The 26,375-nt window shown below is 37.9% G+C and overlaps 1 protein-coding gene across 2 annotated transcripts in view; it reads left to right on the forward strand.

The window, feature by feature from the left end:
- Positions 1-26,375, forward strand: part of LOC114143393 (chromodomain Y-like protein 2) — a 35,335-nt gene continuing 8,960 nt past the window's right edge. Inside the window, exons 1-3 of one of the 2 annotated variants that reach the window (XM_028015364.1) lie at positions 1-297; positions 17,441-18,047; positions 24,552-24,769. In XM_028015364.1, the coding sequence (XP_027871165.1) occupies positions 274-297; positions 17,441-18,047; positions 24,552-24,769 (849 nt within the window). In that variant the 5' untranslated portion in view covers positions 1-273. Of the gene's footprint in view, positions 298-410; positions 651-17,440; positions 18,048-24,551; positions 24,770-26,375 lie in introns of those variants that run through there. The other variant, XM_028015365.1, reaches the window with a different exon arrangement.

Consider the following 26,375-nt stretch of genomic DNA (forward strand, 5'->3'; position numbering starts at 1 on the left):
GGGACTAATTTCCAGACCTCCACTTGGGTCTGGGTAAACAGCACCGCCCCGATGGTTGTTTGTTTTAAGTGTGGAACGATCCGTCGCACAGCGCCGGGCTCGATTGACACTGTCTGCTGATCTGCTACTGCGGATTGCTCAGAATAACAAGGCTGCTCGCTAATTCCCGTCTATCGGGGCTTTCGCCGAAACACCGAGAGAGTAGGGTCCAAAAAAAAAAAAAATCCAACAGGGCAGGCAAGAACGCCGCGCCACCGTTGTCCGCACCCCAGAATGGCTTCAGGAGATCTTTACGAGGTAGGATAAAAGCACGTCCACGCAATATGCTCTGTAATATTGACGAATTATGGAATTAGGAAGTAAAGGGAAGGGCGTCACGTATGTAAAAAGCGGTGTCCTAAGCCCTTTAAGAGGCGAAACTAACCCTCTTCACGCTTTACCAACACGGGGTTGGCTTTATTAATGCTTCTACTTAAAGTCGCTCCTGATATACTTTAGCATGATTCCTATCGGCTGTGGTAAATAGGATGTAATAGAGGGGCTGAACTCCTCAGTGTGTCGCCGAGTTGAAAGTCGTGGTAAAGTGACAGCAGCAGCGCTCAGCGGACGGGCATGGTGAGCTGCCACAGACTGAGAGATGGGCTCTCAAGGTGCGCATTTGACATACCAAAATATATATTTTGCCATGGCAGTGTTTATTGGTCGGGCGAGTGTGTGGTGAGATCGAACAAAACACGGCGGCAGTTTATATTTAGCGAGCGCTGAAAAGTGGTTGGAGTGTGCTGGCTGATGTCTGCATTTGTGAAATAGTGACTCGCAAGCGTGGGGTGGAAAAGTTGCCCCCAAATTGGAAGGTCACGCTGACCCTTTGTGCGCAGCAGCATCACTCTGGAAACAGTGCCAGAAAATACCCAAAGTCCTGGCACTTTAGCCTCGTTATCTTGTTATGGTGTCAGATGTTGCAACTCATAGAGATGAAGGTTTGATTACAGATGACGTCGTTTTAAGACAAACAAGCATGCCTTTTCCATCGTTTATTAGCCTGCATGTGATGTGGAGCACATTGTTTAGAGTTGCCTCAAAAAGTCCAGCAGACAGCTGGGGTTCTCCCGATTTTCATGTAGATAATCTCTTAACTCCATAGAAAATACTGCAGGATGAGTTAAGGACAATAAATGAAATCAAAAACTCTAGGTTATAGTTTTCACCCTGCTATTTTTTAAAATGTGCATTTCAATGTGTGTTTCGTGTATGAAACCGTAGAAAAATACCACTTTGATTGTTCTCACTTCTGTACACTTTGTTATCCACTTTTAATGTAGAGAAGATCAATTCAATTGTAATTTATTTTGTGAATAAGTCTTTGCCTCAGTGATATGAGCAGTACTTTTAATAGAACTTTTATAGTTCTATTTACCAAAATTAGACAGCTTCCTGTGCAACAAACACTGGCTTTGATGGTTTTTGATAAGCAATGGGTACTATTTTCATTAGCTATGTGAAGTATGCTTTTTGTTTCTCTGTTTTTAAATGCATGATTTAATCAATGCACTCAAAACTAACCGAGGAAAGGTTGGTGTGAGTTGTTTCTGTTCCAATATGGTAACAAATCAGATGTTGTTAACAATGACAATATTCTGGAAGTGTACAGGTAGAAGACATATGCTTCGCACAATAAACTAAAAGTATCTGGGTCACCAATAACATGTAAATGTCTAAATTTTACTTTTAGAGCTTATTTAAAATGTATAATGTCTATTTACTATTACATCTAAAATAATTTGGAATATGATAAAAATCCATATTTTTCTCATTCATTTCAGAAAGCAAAATTGAATTTACATAAATTAAGGACACAGAGTGAAATACGGTATATCAAACCTTCATTTCTTGTAACATTTATAATTATGGCTTACAGTTGATGAAAACTCAAAATTCAGTGGCTTAGACAATTTAAATATAATTGAAATGAATGCAAATATTGAAATGAGTGACACATATAACTTTCTCACAGTATTACATTTTTTAAGTGTCCCTGTATATTTAACTATGTACAAGTAATCTATATAAGTTTATTCCCTACCTGTCTGTCTGTTTATTAGGACTGTGTAATTTTATTGATTCTACAATATTTATTGATATTGTTTCCCTCAGAAAGTATCAATTTTTCATCCTCAAGTATCGATACATTAAATCGTACTTTGAGTTTTATGTCAGATGCACATGATTTAAATGACAGCTATCACACATGACATTTTTTACCCAGTTGCACATGTACATTAACCTTTTGCAATTAATTAAATAATGAAATGAAATTGAAAAATGACACTATCTAGTATATGTGAATAAGGCAAAAAAGGTTATTTTTCTGTATAGCCAAATACACAAAGCCACACAATTAACATTTAAACAAAGCAAATGTATAACAAAAACAACATTTATTACACCAGTATTACACCATCAGTTCAATTAATTCAATCCAAGTCTGTGGAACAGTCACAAGATGTCACCAAAATTACTCTGTCTGTCTAAAATCTTTCAGAAAATCTTAAAAATATATTGTATCGTACCGCATCGAATCGTATCCTTTGTGGAATATCGTGATGTATATCATACAGTGTGCAGAATATCGCACATTGCATTGTATTGTGAAATTAGTGTATCGCTGCAGCCCTACTATCTATCTAGTTGTATTCTGTCTCAGTTTACTGCTGACAACATAGAGGTATTTGAGGCCAGGTTTAAATGCTGTGCTCACAAACATTAGTTGCTTACTTTTCCTTTAAGCACTTCTAGGAGAAGCAGTTTTGGAAATTCCTTCAGGGTAACTTCCACTTGTGTATTAGGCTAAAGATATTTTGTTGCTTTGCACACAAGAATGTGCCTAAAAGCCTGTGGTGCTTGATATCTGGTAAAAAAACATTTTAGTTTAAGTTTTTTATGGCTAGTAAAAGACAATGTCCATCCAAAATGTTGTGATTTATTTTTTTTATTTGTCTGGGAGTTTGTAATAATAATTATAATAATAATAATAAAATAAATCAAAAACAGCTGCTGATTATTCCAAAGTTGGACGAGTTCTTTGATTCGGGACCATACTTCTGCAAGTTTTACATCTTTCCTTCATTGAAGGCACCTTATTAAAATAAATGTGTCATTGTTAGGCTCGTGTAGATCTGAAGAGATCTACACGTTAAGAGGCTGAAGATATAATTCTTTCTCAGGTTCATTGGAGCACAGACATATAAAATGTGTACTTACATTAACCTTTTTGCAGTACTCACACACACTTTTTTTTAAATGCCAGTTTTAGTACTTAGCCAACTAATCCCACACTTATATCTGGGTCAACAGCTGCACACCACCTCACACTTACTTCCTTTAATGCTGAATGTGTAAACTACTAGATCAACTAGTTTCCCCTTGATGTTCTGAGATCAAATTAAAAAGTAGAGGTGACTGAGCATCCGGTGTGGATGCTCAGTCCACACCCGACTGTCAACTGCCCCAAGATTGTTGACATAGCTCAAACTGCTCAAACCGTAGAATTATTCAAACATTTTCTAGATTATTTGGAAGATTTTTTTTTTTAACCTTTTCTTGAAAGTTGCGTGAGATACTAAATAGTTTTTAGTAATCCTGTTTCTTTTACTGCATGTTGCATTCAGCATGTGTTTTATTGTTTGCTTGGGAACTAGTTTTGTGATATGTGATAATACATTTGACCTCAAACACCCACTTTTTTCAGACTGTAAACACAAAATGTATTATAATGTGTTCCTTTTCCCCAGTATAGTAAAATTGCCTGTTTTATTTATCTGAAAAGCATTGTAATAAAATTGGAATTAGCAGATGAGACTTGGGGGGGGGGGGGGGGGGGGGGGGGATCACAAATTTAGCATTAACCTATAAAAGCTTAATTATTGCATTTTTTCCATTTATATAAATAGAGGAGTAGGGCTGGGGGATATGGTCTAAAATCAATTTGATAAAATTAGCAGTTCATCTTGACAACAATAAATGGACTTTAACTCATTCTATCAACCTCCCCATCTCTTTCACTTCTTGCTACAAACTGGACAGATCACATGACTCCAACCTACAGACTGTACATGTAGTGCAGTGTCTTAAAAGGACATGAGCATAGCCTATGTTAGTTATGGTTCGCTTTGTACAACCCCTGAACCCCTCGCTATTGAGAAACGATTGCTTGCTGGAAGCATTGACGTGGTTGAAGTCCTATATTTTTAAAAATCGCCTACATTTGTCTGTGGCTTATGTCTATGAAGCGTAATGGAAATTGCCTGAGAGAAGTGATTAGCAGCCACAGGTGTCAAACTCCAGTCCTCAAGGGCCGGTGTCCTGCAGTATTTAGATGTGCCACAGGTACAAAACACTGGAATAAAATGGCTTAATTACCTCCTTCTTGTGTAGATCAGTTCTCCAGAGCCTTGCTAATGACCTAATTATTCTATTCAGGTGTGGGGCAGCAGAGGCACATCTAAAAGCTGCAGGACAGCGGCCCTTGAGGACTGGAGTTTGACACCCTTAGCTTAATCAAACGAATAGGCTGTTAATGTTAATTCAATATTGTAAGTGTTGCCAACACTTACAACTCTTTGAAAACTACAGGCAGACTATAATCCTACAACAGCACAGAAAATTAACACTATTCCTCACAACTTCTCTTTCTGTTTGCTGATTGGATACTGGAGGAATCAAATTCAATGGGAGGAAGCCCATATAGAGCACTGAAGAGAGATTAGAATTGAGCGGAGATTGACAATGACCAGGCTAAGCCTACCTAAGCACCTTTACATAGCCAAAATGACTAATAAGACTTTTCTTTTTGTTCGTTACACCAAAAATACCGACATGGGCAAAATGATGGGTCATTGTCAGAATTTTGAGTTTATCGCCAAGGCTTATAGCGGATAGTGTTCTTTGAACTAAGCCTTCTTTGTTGCACATTATGAAACACTTTTCGGTCTTTTTTAATTTGAAAGGTCCTCATGTAAAGCTATGACTCAGCAGCAGAAGCATGAATGACACTGCTGTCTTGTTGTATCTTTTTTCTGCTTTAAGAAACAACTAATGAAAGCGGCTTTAAAGTGTGAACATTAAAGCCGAACAACAGACTTTATAATTTCACTGTTGATACTTTATTATTCAGGTATAAATTTTGTAAATGGTTTTGGTGAATTTATACTGTGACTTCAACGCAATATTTTTCGTATTTTCGCTGTACATAATGAATTCTGTCTTGCTACCTTTAAAGTGAGATTTTATTTCTGGTTTCATTTTTACCATCACAAGGATTCATCACTTGTTTCATTAATATTAGAAAGGAGCTTATCTGGTAATGCTAAAAACAAATGTACATTATAATGCATAATAATAGATTAACATGCATTGATGCAAATACATTTCCAAAAGCACTAAGCCAGTGGTGTCCATTTCCAGTTCTCAAGGGCTAGTTTCTTCCTCCAACAGAGCTCATCAACTTGCCGTTAAGTTCTGCAGAGGCCTGGCAAGGAAACATCCTTTGATTCAGATGTGTTGAACCAGAGAAAATATCTAGATTATATTTGCCCCAAGGACTGAACACCACAGCTGTAAGTCATTCATTTGAGACAGATCAGTGGTTGTTCATTTTTTCCCATAGTTGTGCTTAGAACCTCTTTACTTTTGTACTTGGCTCTTCAATGGAGCCAATTAAAATCAACATTCTTTAGCTTTGTCAATGTGTCCTTTCATCTTGATAATGATAAATGGACTATAACACATTTTAATTTATATAACTTAAATTAAGTCATATAATTGAACATTTTAAAGAAAGCACAATAATTTTTCAAAGTTTTCCACTCTTGCGCACTGTAGAAGGAACTTGCCCCTTACCTGGTATGTCACATTTTCAGTTGTCGCCGTAATTTTCCACCAGAATACATTTTGCTATAAAGTATGCCTGAACAGCAACTTTGGGGGGGAAAGGTGAAACTTAACTTTCCAAAAGTACTCCTGTGTGTGTGTGTTTGTTTTATGTTTGTTCCACATGGTTTATCTGAATGGTTGATGTTTGCTATTTGACTTTAAAAATGCACATATACTCAGATGGCACTTATACATTTCATATTAATTTGACCTTTCAAGTCATCTGGCAGGCAAGGAATAAGGTGGAATATTTTGCACAAGGACATCTTGAATTAATTGAACTTCTCATAGCAGATTTAACTTTGGGTCATTAACTGTCTTTTTTGAGCTCTGTCATTAAAACTGCATCAGTAAGATGTAATCAAATGGATGCAACTTAAAGACTGAAGGAATTGAGATTGGCCAGGTCCTGAGAGAGACATTTTACAGACCCTGCATAAGAATTTGACTTCAACACTTTGTTGTCACTGTATGAAATTTGGAAAGAGTTCAATATTTGACTTGAGATGGTATATCCAAATTCCATACTGAGTCTCTCATGCTGAATTTTGTTTTCTATGTGGAGTACTCTACAAATGTCACTTGTGATTTTTTTAGCGCATTGTGAAGTGGCTAAAGAAAACAAAACTTCTTTCACAAAACATACGGAGAAAATATGAGATTTATTTTGCATTGTCCTTAAATAAAGCTATTGGAATACCAGTATGTCACGCCTTTTTGTAGATCAGAGTGCCATGGCGAGCATGCCGTTCTGCTTGCTGCAAACATGTTAAAATAATTTTTAGATCAGCACCATAAATCAAATTCCAGCAGTCATAGCAGTATTAAAGTATGCAGTACTTCAGCTGTAAATGACTGTTTGGGTGTATGGGTTCTCTGGTAGGATATTTCTATGACCACCACCATTATGCCTTGCATGCACATTTTTATATCCTCATGTCAATATTGACCAACAGATGTTATCCTAATATAAAGCCTTGTTAATTTTTTATCTAGCACTCTGTATGGATACTATATTACATGTGAGGAGTTGTGCACTGCAGTCCTAATAATCTTTCCAAGACCTGGTTGAGGTGGTGTACTTTATGGCTAGTTTCAGTGCAGTCTAAATCTGGCATGAAGGGGATTCTTCTAAATGAGATTTAACTTGAAAAGCTACAAAATTGACTTTTTGTTGCTTTATATCATGATGTAATGCCTCCACCAAAAACATAGAAGGAGTGTTGCTTTCACTCATTCATATATGTTTGAGAAATCCTTGAATCTCCTGTGGCAGCCATTCAGAGGTGCTTATAAACCCCTACTTATACAATGTACTGCCTATTTACCTGAGGCTCCACCTTGGAGCTCAGTCCTCAGATAGGTTTCCACCCCACAGAGCAGCCCTCCCCTGCAAGAACAGAAAAAAAATGTTCTCTCTCCCACAGTTGCATGAATAAATTGACAATCTTCATCGTTTTATGACCAACTCCATCAAGAACTCTTTAGAATGGCTACTTTTAGCATTTTTTTTTTTTTGCTGTTAAGGATTTCAAGTAGCTTTTCAGTCTGTTTGCTTATTGACCAAAATGAGTAACGCAACAGGTGACTCCCAAGATGTTTTCTGCTAATAGTTAGCACTATGTCTTTGCAGCAGGGGATACAGGTGTTTTTCTCAGTATGAAGAAGAAATGATCATTTGTAGATTCTGACCTTTTCTATCTCCAGTATGGCCAAATATTGCACTAATGAGTTACAAGGGACCATTTTTCTAAAGATGCAAAATATGCAGAAAACCTCATATGCAGGAAGCCTCATAGTATAAGTACTAGTATATTATGGAAACATTAGAATTGACTCAGAGTGTGTTTTCTTTCTCTCACTGTTTACACGTAAACAGTGACCAAGCTTAGTAACTGCAATTGCCTTTACGTTTGCTTTTGTTTGTTTTTGTTTTTGCAAAAGGGGTCCATAGATTAATTTTTTTTCTACAAATAAGCATTTCAAAGTGTGGTGTGCATTTGTGGTCAGCTCCGTGCTTAGTGGAAACAGATGCAGCTGCAGGATGTTCAGGTCTGTCTACCAGCTTTGCCAGCATTTGAAGAAATTTTACACACATTCTCAATCTTCCCTTCAGATCTGAGCACTTGCCACTTCCTTGTTGTAAAGAAGCATCCACACAGCATGATGCTGCCTCCATATTTTTCTCTGGTGATTATGTGTCTTGGGTGTTCTATTCCCACCACATAAAGTGTTTTATATATAGGCCTAAAAGATTAGTTTTTATTTCATCTGACCAATGTCCCCACTTCTACATATTTGCTGTGGCAAACCGCCAGCTTGAGTTTTTGTTTTATTGCAAGTTTTCTTGCTCTGTACATGCAAATAGGTTTCATGTCAGCTACTCTCACCTCTCCCACCTTTGCATGGGAAGTGAATCTCTTCACAAAACTAACATTATACTAAGATTAAATTACACACAGATTAAATTGTATTTGCTAGCTGGGTGACATCTGAAAGTAATTAGTAACTCTGGATTATATTTAGAAATATCAAAGTAAAAGAGACTAAGTTCAAATACATCTCACACTTTCCCATTAAAAAAAAATCTTTTCTACTAACCAACAGGTATCTGCTACTAACATGGTGGTAATCATGTATAATTTAAAAAATTAATTTAAAAAGCTTATTGAAACGTGTAAGTCAGGGGATGCATGCAAAAAAATCTCTAAGGCCCTGAACATCTCTCGAGTTCAGTTGAATCAATCATCAAGAAATGGAAGAAATATAGCCCATGTGTAAAATCTGCCTAGATTACACCATCTTCAGAGTTATACAAGAAGAAGAGTACTGAGAGAGGAAACCAGGTCACCTTCAGCTGAAGTAGTTACAGCTGAAGCTTATAGGAGAGTCTGCACACAAAACCGGTTGCCTGGGCTCTTCACCAGGCAAATCTTTATGGCAGAGTGGCAATCAGAAAGGCACTCAAGAAAACTCATATCAATGCTCCACTAGAGTTTGCCAAAAGGCACATGGGCAACTACATGGTCATGTGCAAGAAATATTATTGGTCTTATGGGACCAACATGGAGCTTTTTAACCATCAGATAAGACACTTAAGTTTGGTGGACACCAAACACATCACCACAAACACACCATTCCCACTGTGACGCATAGTTTTGGTACCTTCATGCTGTGAGGATGTTTCTCGACAGCAGGCCCTACAGGCTTATAAGGACTTTTAATTGAACATGTTTTCCAATATTTTTGTGAAAATATTCATACAGAAATATTAACAAACTTTTCCAAATTTTATTAGAAATCAGAACAAATTGGTTATAACTACCTACAGTAAAATAAAAGGCCAGTCGTACACCTAATATTTTTTCTTGGTTGTAAATTAAATAATATTTTGAGATCCGGCTTTGAGTCTTGAAATATTTCACTACTGAATGAAGTTCAAACAACTCACAGTTGGGTAATGGCAAGCATGAATCACCAGTCTCTGTAGTGCTTGGACACCTTGTCGCTGATGAAACATTAAAATGTGTTGGAGTTTGATTGAATTGTTTCTCATCTGTATTAAACAGATTACTGGCAAGTTCAAACTTAATTTTCTCAGATTCCTTGTCAGCAAATCAATTTGTGCATTCAGTACTAAGTAGGCTGAGGTTTTAAATAAACAAAAGCACATCTGCCTCTGTATTTTCAGATTCTCTTTGTTTCTAGCTTTTCACTAGGTAGTTTAAATGTTCATTCAGGTTTCAGCTTGAAACGCTTCAAAGGGCAAACACTGGGATTGCAAGGCTTGACATAATGCTGTCCAAATGGATTTTAGGATTTGTAGTTTAACTGAGAGGCCATTATGGAAAGTATGATACAATAAACTAGTCAAAACTGCAGTTACAAACTGTTACAAACTCTTAACTTGTCGTAAAATAATCATCAATATTTCTCTTTGACAATATACTCATCTGGCTGACTTATATTGCCTTTGGTTATTAGGCTAGGAAGGTTAACCTGTTGCTGGTCATGCTTAACTTTAATTAGCTGTGGTGAAGAAAAAATACATTGTTTGGCTTTCAATTTTGTTTTAGCACAACTCGTGTGTTTTCTTGTTTAATTGTTGATTAGATACACACTTATTCCTGTTTTCAACTTGCTTAGTACGCTTAATATTTTTTCACAGTAATTAATTTTAATTACTGTAGATATTAAAGTACGTCAAGTACTAGGTAATTGGATAGACAGAAAAGTAGAGCTGAATACGTTTTCCTCACGTAAGTCTAATGCAACACTGAAGTTGGCTATCATGGCATTTGCTTTTTGTTTATGTTGTTTACAACAGTTTTGCATGTAGGGAGAAGCTACTTCCTTTTCTCACAAGTTTTAGTGCTTGTTCAGTAGGATAAACTAATGCTTGTGGTCAGAAATGTGTTCAGCTGCACATGTAACCACACCTAAAAATTATGTCAGCTGTGTATGTTATGACTTTTTGTAACCTCTTGATTTGCGGTGAAATTTGTGCAGGTGAGATTTGATAACATCAATAATTCCAGCCATACTTTGCAAATATATTTTATTTGAACTCTTTCAAGACTGTGTAAACTATGGTTATTCCAAAGTGTGGCACATTTTGTTTATGAACATTAGGCCTCTGTGTGACATTGGAACTTTTTCTACTGACGTTTTTTAGTTCTTCCATATTTTGTTAATAAAACTTTTTACTGCTTTTACTGTGCACAAAGCATCTGAAAGCATAAAGTATTACTACATGCAAGTTACATTTGAATAAAAGAATAGACTGAAAACTGTCACCACAGGAATGGAAATTGTACTTTTGGGTTTTTTTCATGCAAGTTGGTGTAGGAAATAATGCAGAGATTTTAGAAAATCAATTCATCTAAACATTACAAATTTGTGGTGCAAATACGAAGCATTTATTCAAGAGAATGAGATCTGTAATCCAAGTGCTTCCCCAAGTGCTAAAGACTAAGCCTCACAAAAGAGAAGCATAAGAGAAGCCAGTGTTTGGCATATCAGTCAGGAATCAAAATGCAGAGTATGCTGAGATGATGTCCAGAGACAGTATGACACATTTTAACAGGTTTAACATGAAGACATGTACAGGGAATTCTATAATCTGGAACAGTGTTCAGGAAAAGATGTGCCCAACATTTATATATAGGCAAGGTTTGGGTACCAATCTCAAGGTATAATATGGTTTAAAAAAGTGTCCAGAGTGTCCACTGGACACTCTGGTACACCATGGCAGTTATTTTATCTCCGCTCCACTACATAAAGGACTCCACATTAAATACACACCAGTCAATGAGAACGTTACACATAACTTCCATGCACGACACCTCCACATCACCATATGTCTAAATTAGAAAAGATCTTATTTTTGCCAGACACCAGAATAGGTCCGGAGTCGATCTTCAAAAATCACACCACTCCGACAGGAGAATGCACAAGTACAGCATCTATATTTTCAAAATAATTCACCAAGACAGACTACATTTGCTCAAAATACTAGCCACATTAATGAAAATATGGGTACATTTATACTATTATTTATGCATGTATTATTATTAGCTATGCATACACACAAAAGTATATAATTTTAAAACCTATTAAGTCAAGTTCTCTTGCTCAATTCACTGTAGGAGTGTCAGAGTACATGAAGTTAGAGAGCAGTGAAGGGAAAATTGTCACTTTGAAAGTTGAGAACTCCAGTATTTTATGACAACACTCAGCCTTTTTATCACTGGCTTTATCGTACAATCTCTCATTTCCCACACATGCTTCTTGGAGCACTTCTGAGGTTCGCAGAAGGGCGGAGTCTCACATAGTGTAAATTACAGCAGATCCCTTCATGATCACCTTACCAGCTAAGTTTGCAGCAGAACAGAGACGCATGCAGTGTAAATCCAGGCTTAGAATATGTTTAAACCTTCAAACTTATACATTCATAGTAAAGGACCAGATTATGATTTTTCAATACCTAATCCTTTTGGTTTTGTTGGTACATTTGCCCAACCATACACTAATCTGCACACATGAACGTTAGCATCCCTTTCTGAATACAATGAAACCTCCAAATATAAATCACATTTGGTTGAACAAACAATTACTATCTTGAGAAATTGTATCTGGGAACAAGTTAACTCATTAAAAATATTAAGCCAAAGCATACCCAGCATCTAGTCCCTACATAATAAGCAATATATGGTGAAATATTAATGAAACACAAAGAATAAACACAATACCTGTGGGACATCCACCTGTTTGACATGAATACAGTTGAGGTGCTGTTTTCTTCTTTTTTTGAAAGGAAGAAGGCTATTTGAATAAAAAATCAGGGAATATATCAAGATTCCATCTTAAATTTTGCACTGGAACCATAAACAAGCATTTAAAAAAGAAACGGCTTTCTAGAAACGTCCAGCTGCCTGCATAGATGCTGGACAAAATGACTTGGCTCACCAGCGCTGTTTTAATTCATTTGAAAGATACTCAATCAAGTTTAAGTCAGGGTTCTGTGCAAGCCACTCAATTTCCCAAATCTGTTCATCCATATCTCTGTGGAACTTGATTTGTGCACTGGTGTACAGTTACGTAAGAGCTAAAATACAATAATATACACACACATGAACTTTAATGAAGATGTTGTACATATTTTGCTCTCTGTGATACTTTTTGTTTTAATCATAATACAGCTTGTATGACACACCACTTCATATATACTCTAAGGTGGCATGCTAATCGGTCAGCAGATGTGCACTTTTGCTGAACTTTACCAAACTAGAACCTTTTGTAGTCTGTTAACATGTTAGCTAACAGATGATAAGCAGTCCTCTATTTGTTAGATCAAAATAATAGTTCATTCATGAATCCATTATCTAAACCTGCTTATTCTGGGTTGTGAATTGAGTGGGGGTCCTTTTCATGAAGGTATCTGGGAGGTTGGAGGGCATGTCAGCTTCTTAGGGTTCAAAGAGTTTTATTCTCCAGATAAGTGACAAAACAAAGGCAGTGACAGATGAAACAAAGACCCATGCAAGCTCAATGGTACATTTAGAACCACTAACTATCCTAGAAAATGTTTTTAACTGTGGGATGAAGCTGGAGTACCTTAAAAAAGCCACACATGTACAAGATGAGCACACAGGAATTTAAATCTGTAATTTTCTTGCTTGTTGGGTGACAGTGCTAACCACAAGAGCTCTAGCCGTTCTTGGTGTGGTTTCTCGTGCTGTTATGATTTGCTTGTGCATCAGATCTAAGCTAAAGGATTTCTTAAAGCTTCGAAGAATATCTCAGAAATAACTCCAATTTACACAGTGAATTTGAAAGGATACCATATAAAGATGTGTGAAATCTCTAGTGATTCCTTGTTCAAAGCAGTATCTTAGAAAGAAAATAAATGGTTTAAAATATATAGCACCTCTTTAAGCAGTAATTGCTTATCACTCTAAATATCACATCTATTAGATTATGGGGATCTTGGCTGTAACTGCAGAGAAAGGATAGGCTTTGATCATGACAGAAATTAGCTCAGAATATTTCTCCCAAGAGAAGGATGAAAAGATTATTTGGCCTGAGAAAGAAAAATTAATTATTGGACAACCACACAGAATTTGTTGAATCAAATCTAAATTAAAGAATATAAAAATCTGATATGGTGACAAAAAAGTGATAATAACCAGCCTGGTAAACACTGAAAATTAATTAGATAATTGCTAAGAATATAGGCATTTTTTAACATCATTAAAAAATCTCTCATTCGCCGATGTTTTAAGGTGTACACGTTGAAGGTTAGCCTACTTCTAATTGCATACTAAAACTGACCTTTGGTAATAATTTTTTATTAAATATATAAGTAACCTTGTAGTTGTGAACTAAGTTTTCAGCATCATTTACCTTACGATTCTCAGAAAAAGCTACTTCTAGGCACTATCAGAGCAGCATGAACCCATTGGAGGGGTTAGAGAGAAAGTCAGTCAAGCTATGATGAGCTGTCACAGCAGCGTATCCATCTATCTCAGATGTCTGGTGAAACATCAAGTGAAAAAATAGGTGACTGTAGTGATTCTCCATTCGTTTTCTTCATGATTCTGCAAAAAAAAAAAAAAAAAATCTGTAAATACTGACCTAGTTACTGCTGTAACTACAGTTCCCTCAGGATCAGTGTGATGGGTTTGGACAGACATCACTTTTTTTTATTTTTTAACTATTACGCCCTCTTCAGATTACATGGGGCTATATGGTATTGATTTCCACCTGGAAAGTTTGGGGCATGAGATAAATTGCTTCAAACAAAGCATTTTAAATATTCCATGAATGTAGAATTAATCATAAAGTGATCATACTCTTACAGTAACACAGCGTAATTGACATGTCATCTCTGAATGTTGCGTCTTTTAGGATTTTGCTAAGCAGATGTTGGTCTTATCAGTTCTAAGCAGGGGAATCAGCAAGCTGCACACTTTACAGCAGAATAGCTGATCTAAATGTCTGCAAATCTAGTAGAAGAGATGGTGTTCAATATGTGTCACCTTCACTCATTCACATACTCTACAAAATCCAGTCAGCTCTGACTCTGTATATTTTCTTCTGCCTTTGTATTTGGTTTTTCTTAAACATTTTCCTGTTTGTTTTGTCAGAAGACTGCTGGTAGCTTTTTTTCTGAGTTGTCTTGCTGCAACATAGTGAAAGGCTGCAAAGATTTGATTAGCTAGGTCTCTTGAATAACGTTTTGCTCTGGTGGCACTAAAGTGCCCAGCACATTTTTAAGGTGCACCAGCACACAGGCTAGGTGCACCCAAATTTTCAACTGTTTTACATTTAACATTGAAGTTTTACAGGTTCCCTCTTCCTTTCCAATCAGGAAAGGGGGGACATATTTTTTTATTTAACAATGGGCATGGTCCTTACCATGCCCAATAGATATCCTTATACACGAGGTAAAAGTAATGCAACAAAAACAAGTGGAACACGTGGAGCCATTTAGGTAATTGTTTTTAGCGGGTCATACCCAGTTGTGGGAGAACCAATGGAAAACGTATAAAACACAAGCAGATGAGAAAATGGGTAAATAGAAATTCCAGCTGAAGAGGATGTAGCAGGAGAGCTTCTTTGGCTGCAACTTAGACTGTCATAAAGTGTACTGCTGCAGTGATCATTGCATCCAGGAGGCCCATAATGAGAGAAAATCAGGGGATCTTCGCTTATCCTTCTCTGGCCCGGTGGGCCGATGCACATTTATGAGTTGGCCCGAAGCTGTCATAATTTAACCAAAAAGTATGTTGAAAATAATTTTTTTTATTGATATTCTTGAAAAACATTCAATAAAATCTCTCGGCCCTCATTTGTATGCTTTTCTCACTCATGCCATGGTTCATTCTGGATTTTTTCTGCTACTTTTCATTTCAAAGTGCTGATGTTTGTGTTTCATAGTTCTATGAGGTCTTTTCTGGTGAAATTCTACTGTAAAACGCTCTTACTTGTGGTCTGACATTAGAGAAATGATAGCGCCTCACAGCTTTTCTGGGCTCCAGTGTGCTCACTTATCTTTCCTTTTCAGAGGGCTAGCTCTTATCTTGAACTTGGCAGATATCACAAAATGTACCTCAACATTTTGTCACTGCCCTGTGAGACTCACAATAGAGTACAACAGAAAGTTTGTCTGTGTCTGAAGGGTTTTAGTAGATTTGTAATTTTAAGATGGTATTACTGATATTTAAGCTGTTTGTAAGCAAATAAAAAGGAGCAAAGATCAGATCCTAGAACATACCTTGTGTAATGTAACGTGATTAAATGGGGGGCTACTTCCTCCCTTCCTGGTGGGTTTGGTGGGGATAAAATGTTAACAACATAGCAACTTTGATAAAAAAAAAATAGTTTTTAAGTCTACTTGTTTCAGATTGTATATATTTGTACCACCTTTTGCAGGGAATGATGTTATAATGGGTCAGTAAAATCAGAGGGTGACTTTACATTCTTACATTCAGAGTTTTTTCTTCTAAGGATGGAAAGGTGCAACAGATGATGCTCAGAGCTGTTTTTATTTTTCTTTGTATTGCTTTCCGCTTCAAAGCCGAGCTGCCAGCTTAGCATAGCTAAACAGATGTCATCACAATCTTCAGTGGTGGATTGGTAAAAGCTCAGCAGGTTTAACTGTTTCTTTGCTGCACCCTGATGTGCCACCTACAGTAAATCACTGCCATTGCTTTGGTTCCCCCAGATTGTCTCTGTGATGAATGTCCCCAGGAACCTGTAAGATGACGCTCTCTCCTCACAGTTTCTGTTCATATGGAGTCAGACAACATCCTGTCTTTGTCTCCTAAAGTCAACCAATATCTATTTGGCTTTGCTAGTGTTGAGCAGCAGGTATGGAGTGCTGCTGTGCCACTTCCTGAACCTCCTTCATGTGTGCTGAGTCATCCCCTCCAGTAATAAGTCGCACCACTCTAGTGAATTTAACTCTCTCGGATGTGTCAAGCATCAAGGTGAGGAAGCAAAGTGGGCTTGTTTTACCAGCTCGTGGGTAGCTGGTGAGGAAGTCTTTAATCCAAGCTTAGATGAGGATAAAGGGTTATTACATGTCAGAAATATGTGTTTAACAGTCAGTTCATAAAAAGTATCCTGATGTAGTTCTTTTTGTGTTTTTAATTAACCATTCAGTTCATCAGTGTGCCTGGTTTCCCTGCATACAGGATGGGGTAGACCAAATTTAGGGAGACCTTATGACAAAGTGAGTGTAGCAGAATCAGTGGTTCAGAATCAGATCTGACTCTCTACATTTATCAGCACCTGTCACCATACTCAATAACTCCTTTCATTAGACCATAAAATGTACATGTTTATACCAGGACATGCCTTATACAGAGGAACAGACTTGCTGTGATCAGCCGCTAGGGTTGTCGTGGTGCAGAATTTTCATGTTATTTATATGTGTTGTCTGTGTATTTATTGTCTATTTGGGTAATTGCTACACATTAGCTAGCATCAAGGATTACCACCACCATTTGGCCTTTCCCGTTTGTCAGCCTAATCAGCAAAGTTCCTCAGAATAACGCTTTTGCTTTTGCCTTTGCCTTTTCGACTAAAGAGGATTGACTAGCTATGCTACCAGAGTTTTTAAACTTCTAGAAGCAGCTCACCGTTGATTCTAATGATAGCTCTGTCCCCGTCTGCAAGGAACTGAAGGGGCAGATTGCTTGTCTCTGCAATGCTCCCCAAGCTATTTTCATCTTGGCGAGATTAAAACAGTTTAGTTTGAATATACTCATTTGTGTCATAATCCATACAAAGAATTCCTTTTTTGCATCAATCATATTGAAATATTAAATACTTTGATAACCCTTTGCTGTTCTCCAAAGAAGTTGCTAGCCTAATATTAGCACCATGTAGTGGGAAATTTAGTTGTTATGCATACACTAGCCATCTTGAATGGTTGATAAAATATTTTAGCCAACCTTTTCTTGCATCCAACCCTAATGTGCTTTATCTGTGTTCCCCTCAGGTGGAGCGGATTGTGGACAAGAGGCGAAACAAGAAGGGCAAGTGGGAGTACCTGATCAGATGGAAAGGTTATGGGCGTAAGGAGGACACCTGGGAACCGGAGCATCACCTGATGCACTGCGAGGAATTCATCGACCAGTTCAACAGCTCAAGATGGCATTCACACAAACGACCTAAGATCCCAAAAAACCACGGGGAGCCCCTCACAGCCAGCCAACATTCAGCTACAGAAAACTCCCGGGCGCGGTCTGAAGCCCGTAAGAAGAAAAGGACTAGTGGTCCAGCTGTGGGGATGAGAGTTGGACCCGTTTTAGGAATTGGAAGTGGAGGGTCGGGACTCGCTCATAAACAGAAGAAAGTAGGTGCTGGTGCTGGGAAACCTCCTTTAGGGGAGAGAATGAGCAAAGCCATGACATACAAGGCTCATCCATCAAGTGGGCCTCACTGTGTTGCCCTATTGAGGGTTCCTCATAATGGACTTCAGAACGGAGAGATGGAGCCTCTTGTGTATAGTACGGCACCAAGGTCACATAGACTGCCGTCAGATAGGGGGGAAACAGAACTAGGACAAAGAGATACCACTGGATCACAGTTCACTACTGAACTAGGTAAGATGTTAACTGAGCAAATCGTATGGTAAGCCCAGATAAGATTATAGTACATTAAAAAAAAAGTTGATTTGTGACAGGTTTCACAATAGAGTCCACAACACAAACACAACACTGCCCTGCTGGTGGTAAGTGCAAAAAAAATTTCTGTTTGCCTGTAAAGCAGAGACGTCATTGTCAGTGGCTAGTGTCCTGTTTGTTATAGATGTTTCTCTTGTTCAAGGCGCCTGGATGAAGTTAATGTTCATTTCCAGGTCTCTATGGAGCTTGACAACATGCTGAGTCATGTAAAATGGATGTGGTGGAGCAGGAAACATTTAAGATATGCAGAAAAGCCCGCTCTTGAAGAATGCAGTTGGAAAGCATTTATATAAAGTTATCGCTCAATTGTAGATCCTTAAATGTTCAAATTAGTTTCAATCGCTTATTGTTTTATATATGGGAATTAATGCTAAAAATGGGTTCAGTAAATGTTAGCTGAGTAAAAAACTGTCCTAAATCACTTTTAGTAAAATTGTATTTTTGAAATATGTAATTCTTTTTTCACACAGTTTTACATAGTCTAACATAAAAAAATCAATTAAAATGATTTGTTTTTTCCTGAACTTAACCTTTTCCAGGAAAATAAAATAGTTAAGCTCTGTACTTAAATATCTAATCCAAATCAGCTCTGTACAACCCCCACAATGACAAATTACACCTAGGAAAGATTGTGGTGAAAATATTGACCATCCATTATTGCTCTTGTTGGTTTTTCACTTTATGTCACAGTTCATCATGTATATATCCCCTTGTCATTAATGATGTACAAAACAGAGGTGGGTGTAATATTTTGACAGATAGCTCACTCCACCAATTACATTCAAAGATATTGCAATGGTTAGATACACTGACTTTTAAAATTGTCTGTGGTGCACAGAAACAGGATATATATTTACCAAGATACATTCAGAAAATTATGAGAAAGGAAATGTGGGCACTGATGCTTGTTGATTATATACTAAGGGTTAAAACCCCCATGGTAATCCTGGTGGAGCTGCAGAAATTTACAGCTTAGGTGGGAGAACCTGTCAACAGGACATCTATGCTGTTCACAAATCTGGCCTTTAAGGAACAGTGGCAAGAAGAAAGCCAGTATTAAAAGAAAACATACAATTTCCAACTTGGAGTTTGTCACAAACTATGTGGTGAACACAACTGGAAGAAGGTGCTCTTGTAAAAGGACACCAAAATTTGGACATTAGAAAAGTAACACTCCATATCAGCCTAAATACACCATCCCAACAGTAAAACAACAGCATCAAACATAAGTTTGATACTGGGGGGAGAGGGAAAGTTGGTAAGAGTTTAAGAATGTGGGCAGAGTTAAATACAAATAAGTCCAGAAAGAAACCCATTGCAGGCTCCAGGAGAGTTGAAACTGTATAACATACCTTTCTACTATAAACCTTGTGATTTGAATGAAGCTTTACTGCTGTTCCGGAGTTTTTTTTATCCCTTTAGCTGTATTGCTGAGTATTTTTTCACAAAAAGTATCAAGCACAGACTGCTTTTTCTGAACTGGTCCAGAAGTATGGTAAAAGATTGCCAACTAATTTAAATTGGGGATATGCAACATTATTTCTTGGGTTTCTTGAATTGATGTCATTTTTATTATTTTGTTTCTAACTGTCGGGTCACAAACAAATATTTTAACCCTTGGAAGAATTTTTCAGGGAAATTTTCATGCCTTCAAGTCTCAAGAAAAGGCTTTTCAGAACTGTTTTTAGTTCTGTTGTTTAAAAGTTGACCAAGTCAATACTTTTCACAAATCCAATATGAAGAAAACTTTTAACATTTATAAGTATCCAAGTTATTAATCTCATCCCATTTGTTTGAATCCAACTACATGGCATGACTGTCCAAATAGGCTCAAATGCTCTCAGAAGCCTGATCAATAAAGAAGCTGAAAATAAAACAAAATAAGAAGTAGGTTATCATTTAAAAATCCTTTAAGCGTCACATATTTTCCTCCAATTATTGCAATTTAAAATTGATATTTCTAAAATGCCTTTTCTTCTCTATGACAGAGTTTTCCTATTCCATGATAATCAATGTACTCTATGATAGAGCTTAGTGCTGAATACTTTAGCAGCCTCACATTTATAATGTAGAGAGCTGTGGTTTTACACACTGGGGCTTGTTAAAGCTCCCAATGAGAGGTGATAACACCTTTTGAATTTCACTCTTGGGTCACAGTCCAGGGTCTGATCCATGGTAGTTAATCATTACTGCTGTTCTGAACAAGTCTTTTTTGATTTAGCAAAAATCTGTATCAACAGGGATTCCTCTCTTTTTTATTATTTGTATTGATGTGTAAAGAAGAGAGGGGACAATTTGTTATCGTTCCATTTCTTGGTGCTGCGTTGGTTTGTAGCTGCTGTAACTTTGAAAACAAAGAAATAAAGTAAAAACCTAGATATTGGATTTTTGGGTAAAAATTACTAAAGTAGTTAATTTCCCAATTACTGAGATTTCCCCTCCAGGCCCATCACTAACCAAAATGTATATAGGAAAAGACAGCAGTTCAGGCATTTACCATCTTGCTTATTTTCCCATTTAATCATGGAATCATAGCATTAATATAACTGTCAGCTAAATAAACTTTCAATTCAAGGAGGACTCCTTTAAGATCAAATCGTTTCCATATGTTACCCACACTTAGCAGGTGCACCAGAATGTGAACTTAAACATGCTTTACAAGGATAAATATTTTATCTGTCAGGTGTTTATCCATGCAACATTCTCTATATGCTAACAATAGGGTCACATTATTGTGTTGTCTTATAGCAATCAGTCACTCTGACAGCCACTATACATCCTAATCTCCTAATCCTCAGAAGAATACTTCACTCATCTCATTCAACAACCTCAGCTCCACTCATTAATCCACTGCAGTATGTAAATATATATGTAAACAGTATATATTTGGTTGCCAGTACTTGACACAAATGTTCCAAATCTTTAAAATCACAACACATATATTATCAGAAATGAGAATAGACATTAACATATCTATTTCTCTATGGATATTTACATGGAAGATGGGCAAGTGAGATGTTAAAAAGAGCATGTTCATGGAGAATGTTCATTATTTTCCTTATTATTTTTATAGGGACTATTCTCACCCAGTCTTTGTCCACAATCTCATAAGTTCTCAGCACAAAACCTTGCAGATTCAAAGTAAATTCTTGTGGGCAATAAAATCTCATCTCTTTGGTTCAAAAATTAAATTCACAAAAGTATATTATTCACTTTTAAGAGACTCTTCTGGAGGCACGCTACTTTTGCCACAAACTATTGAGGGACCAGATCACCACCAACTGAACACAACCATTTCCTTAACAGTGCTGTCAATTTAAAAAATATTCTTTAAGCACTTCAGAGGTGAAATCAAATCATTGTTTCTTAAAAAAACGGTCTGTCAAAAAACATGCTTTTTAAAGTCATCCTTCTGAATATTGGATGAATTGGCAGTACAGTGAAAAGGCCTCACCGCATGGGTTGTTGTGAAGGAAGTGGTGTTTTTTTCTGAGTGACTTGTGCTCTTGTGTACTCCCACATCATGTCAAGATGTTCTTGGATAAGACATGAATTTCTTGCTAAACTTGTTGTTCTTTGTCTTGTTTTGTTTTTTTTCCACCTGACTGTCGTCATAAGCTGAGGTTGTGCTTTGACGGAAATCCTCTGCTCAGTGTGACTGTGCTACAAATCAAGGTTGCAGCTCTTAAATATTAATGAAATCAGGCTGGAATTCACTGAAGTCCACCGTGAAACTTCAGAGAATGAATTGAGAAAAAGCCTTCAGATGATGCAGATGTGCTATTAAGCTCATTCAGAAGTGACTCAGTTTCCTCCAGTTTCTTACATAATATTAGGCTGAAGCTGAGTCCCCCAGATGTTGTATATTTGAGACACAAACTGTTATGAAAAAAAAAAATTAAAGAGTATCATAATGGAGCTGAAGGGATAAGAAATAACATGTGAAATTGAATGATTCTGTTCAACATTTACATTAAAATATAGGACACCATGCAACACCTGTGTGTTTGTCTAACATATTTGGACTTATGAACATTTAATATCTATTTCAACAACAATAAAAAAAATCTAATTTAAATAAGCAAATAAAAATTGAAAATGTTAATGAAATATAAAAAGGAAATTCAATAAATTACAGCTGCTCCACATGTATTCCCACTTAGAGTAATTGAAATTACACACAATTTTATCACATCAGGTGCACACGATTAAATGGTCTGTATTAAATATTTTGTTGATGGTATGCTCCTGACTGTTTAAGTGAGAGTGAAAAGCATGGTGGGACACAATGAGATGTCTCAAAGAAAAGCACTTCTAGAATAATGTTCTTTGGATAGTTTAGTCTGAATTATTTGCACAACAGAACTGAGGGCTTTTTTTGTGTAAACAAAGTACAGCATAGTAGGAAAATAATCTCAAACCAGGTGAGAAGCATAGAGCTTCATATATCATGGTGTGAGCTGTTGGGCTGCTGCAGAACCTGGCCAGCACAATAAACATAGAATCCACCATGAAGTGTATCTGAGGGTGTTTGACGAAAATGTGAGACCATCTGTAAATATACAAATGCAATGAAGATGACCATCCATCCATCCATCCATCTTCTTCCGCTTATCCGAGGTCGGGTCGCGGGGGTAGCAGCTTCAGAAGGGAGGCCCAGACTTCCCTCTCCCCGGCCACTTCTTCCAGCTCTTCCGGGGGAATCCCGAGGCGTTCCCAGGCCAGCCGAGAGACATAGTCTCTCCAGCGTGTCCTGGGTCTTCCCCGGGGCCTCCTCCCGGTGGGACGTGCCCGGAACACCTCACCAGGGAGGCGTCCAGGAGCCATCCTGACCAGATGCCCAAGCCACCTCAACTGGCTCCTCTCGATGTGAAGGAGCAGCGGCTCTACTCTGAGTCCCTCCCGGATGACTGAGCTTCTCACCCTATCTCTAAGGGAGAGCCCAGCCACCCTACGGAGAAAACCCATTTCGGCCGCTTGTATCCGCGATCTCGTTCTTTCGGTCATGACCCAAAGCTCATGACCATAGATGAGGGTGGGAACGTAGATCGACCAGTAAATCGAGAGCTTCGCTTTTTGGCTCAGCTCTTTCTTCACCACAACGGACCGGTACAACGCCCGCTTAACGGCAGACGCTGCACCAATCCACCTGTCGACCTCCCGCTCCCTTCTTCCCCCATTCGTGAACAAGATCCCGAGATACTTAAACTCCTCTACTTGGGGCAGTGTGATGGGTGGCGGCCAAGGGAGGGGACCGTGGCGGTCCGATCCTCGGTTGCAGAAACTGGCTCTTGGGACGTGGAATGAAGATGACAATAGCCCAAAATGTACCAGTATTTTGGTAGCATACATGTATTTTTTTTTCAATTTAGCTAAACTAATTGTAAGCTTATACAGTTTAGAAAAATAAACACACTTTGTTCCAATGAGTTGCTTGTATATATTCCCAGCCACCAAGGGTTGGCTGGGAATATAGAAAGGGAAAGATGTGTGTGGAGTTGAACCCCAGATCTTGATCTAATGGAGATGCCATGGGGAGACTTGAACCAGGCTGTAAACTCAAAAGATCTTTTAAAAATCTCACAGCCTCTGTCAGGTGTGAGACAGAGGCTCACACCTCTCTTTTCTAAGACTGATGGTAGAGACTGGTAGATCCCTATAAGAAGCATCTCATTAAGGTAATTTCAACCAACTGTATTACACACTACGGAGTTTTTCCCGGTTAGAAAACACACTTTGTGGTTGATACTTCTCTTTGTAGCAATCCCTCTTCCTAAAGAAGCATGAAGCAACAGTGGACAGTTTATTGCATTGTGTCATTACTTTGGCGCAATACATCACTGTGAGTGTGCAGGTAGTGACAGTTTCTATGTTAAGACATAAGTTTAAAGCAGGAGTAGCTCCTTTTGTGGCTTCATCTACTGTAGGAGAGACACAGCTAAATATAAAGAGGCTGATCCAGAAGTAAAATACATGTCATGAAAAGACAGTTATTCACAGCAATGCTCCTTCAGTTTCTTTGTCTAAGAGACAAACACAACAAGTAAAGTTCAGTAGAAAAAAAATTGTCATAATTTTTGTCCTTAAGACTGCAGGTTCAGATAATAATCACTGACTTCCAGTTTAAGCGAAAATGAAAGTCAGTGATTCTTTTTTTTTTTCTGAACACAGAGCTAATTTCTGCTCCAGCTTAGACATGAAAGCGATTTTTTTCCTTCTGTTTCAACAAGAATTATTCTGTAAACTGCAGTTATTTTACCATTTTTTCCCCATCAATTTGAATGTGTTTGACAAAAATCACATGAAAAGAGCTGACATCACACAGAGCTGCAAAAAGAGCAAATGGAGTTTAATCATAAGTTGTCAAATACGAACTCCCTTAGAAAGAAATAAAATTTATCTTTTCTGTCATCCCTCATTCAGGCTCCTCTCTCACCAATGGGAAGATGCATTTGCACAGCTCAGTAAAGAGGAAGTTGGCGGAGGAGAAAGGCTACGTGTTTGACAAGCGGCTCAGGTATAACGTGCGACAGAACGAGAGCAACTGTCGATTCAGAGACATTGTGGTCAGGAAGGAGGAGGGCTTTACGCATGTCCTGCTCTCCAGCCAAACCACTGACAACAATGCTCTAACACCAGAGGTGAGAGGAAAACCTGCCAACAATTTCTTCCTTTTCATTTGTCTTGTCCCTCTTGGGGGTATTGTTGGTAAATAAAGTTCAAGGCAACTTTTAAATGCCTCACATTTAGTATTAGGTTGCATTTAGGAATACTCGCTGTTCTGTGATGTAAGCTTATTTCTACAGCACCATCCCTACATAAGGTCATTCAAGGATATTGAAACAGAGAATTGCAGTAAAAATAAGAAATGTGTAGAAAAGCTAATCAGTTCCATATATTACAAGACGGATTTCTACCTGTTGAATTTTTTTCCACATTTCGCCAGATTGCATCCATAAACATCAGTGTATTTCATTGAAAATGTACTGGGTAGGCCTACACAAAGTAGTGCATTTCTGTGAAACAGCAGAAGACTACTGCTTTTCCAGGTAAAAACCTAAAAAGTGTGGTGCAGTTGAATTCATCCGTTTTTGCTCCGATAGCCCTCCCTAAATAAAACCTAGTCCAATCAATCACATTCTTGAACAGACACCATCTGTGTGTAGTTAGTATGAATTCAGTTGTTCTCTCCAGACCTCAGATCTTTGCCAGAGAATATTCATGAACAAAAACATAGAGAATGCCAAAGAACACACCAGACAAGTCAGGAATAAAGTTGGAAAGACATTTAAACTGTGAAAATCCTTAAGACGTGACCACCTACATGAAATGAGGCGGGAGCAATAATCAAGATCACAGTGACTTTCAAGTAGATGCAGAAATCCACAGCTGAGGTGGGAGCATCTGTAAATCTAAAGGATTCAAGTTATTTTTGCAAGGCACCATAACCACTCCAACTGAGCTTTTTATGTGCCAGATCGAGGAACGGCAGTTCTGTTTGACATCTGCCCAGTGTGATGGTGTCAGCTGCATAAAGCTGCCATTAGCGTACTTCTGGAAAAAAAATGTCTTCTGCCTCCTGCCAAAGCCAGCTTTGAAAAGTTTACTATGAGGGCTACAGGCCATTTAATCCAGAGTTCAGCCATCTGTTTTCACAGAGGCAAGATGATACTTGAACAAGTGAAAAGATTATGCTGGTGATTCAAAGAGGAAAGAAGCTTGTAATAGCCTTTTGAGATAAGTGCAGACCCTAAAGAAGATTTCCAGTGTTTCAACTGATCTTCCTGTAGCACCATCAATGCTGCACAACATTCAAGCATTTCCAAGAGGACCACTCTGATTACAAAGATATATATTTTGCAGGAGCATCATTAAAAGCAACAAATATTTTTTGGCAAAGACTGAATGCATTGCACCCACTGGTAGCGGGGTCTCCCTATTTTTAGAAGCATTTCTGATTAGGTCTGGTGTACCAGCTGTGTTCTCTCTACAGGCATAAAAGATGCAAAATCTGCACCAAGCTGCGTTTGCCGGTATTTCCATAGTCTCCTCGGTCACCTGCTGACGCTATGTTAGCTAAACTCCCTTCACAAAATCAACCTGGAGCGACAATTTGAACAGTACAACCTGCCTCCAGAGGTTTCTCACTGACTTGATCTGGTGTCAAATAAAGAAATTACTCTCAGCGGAACTTCCGTGTTCAGAAGTTGTGCTGAGAATAAATTCTCTCGATGAAACGGCATTCAT

The sequence above is a fragment of the Xiphophorus couchianus genome, chromosome 4, assembly GCF_001444195.1.
Source record: "Xiphophorus couchianus chromosome 4, X_couchianus-1.0, whole genome shotgun sequence".
In the NCBI taxonomy this organism is placed as follows: Eukaryota; Metazoa; Chordata; class Actinopteri; order Cyprinodontiformes; family Poeciliidae; genus Xiphophorus; species Xiphophorus couchianus.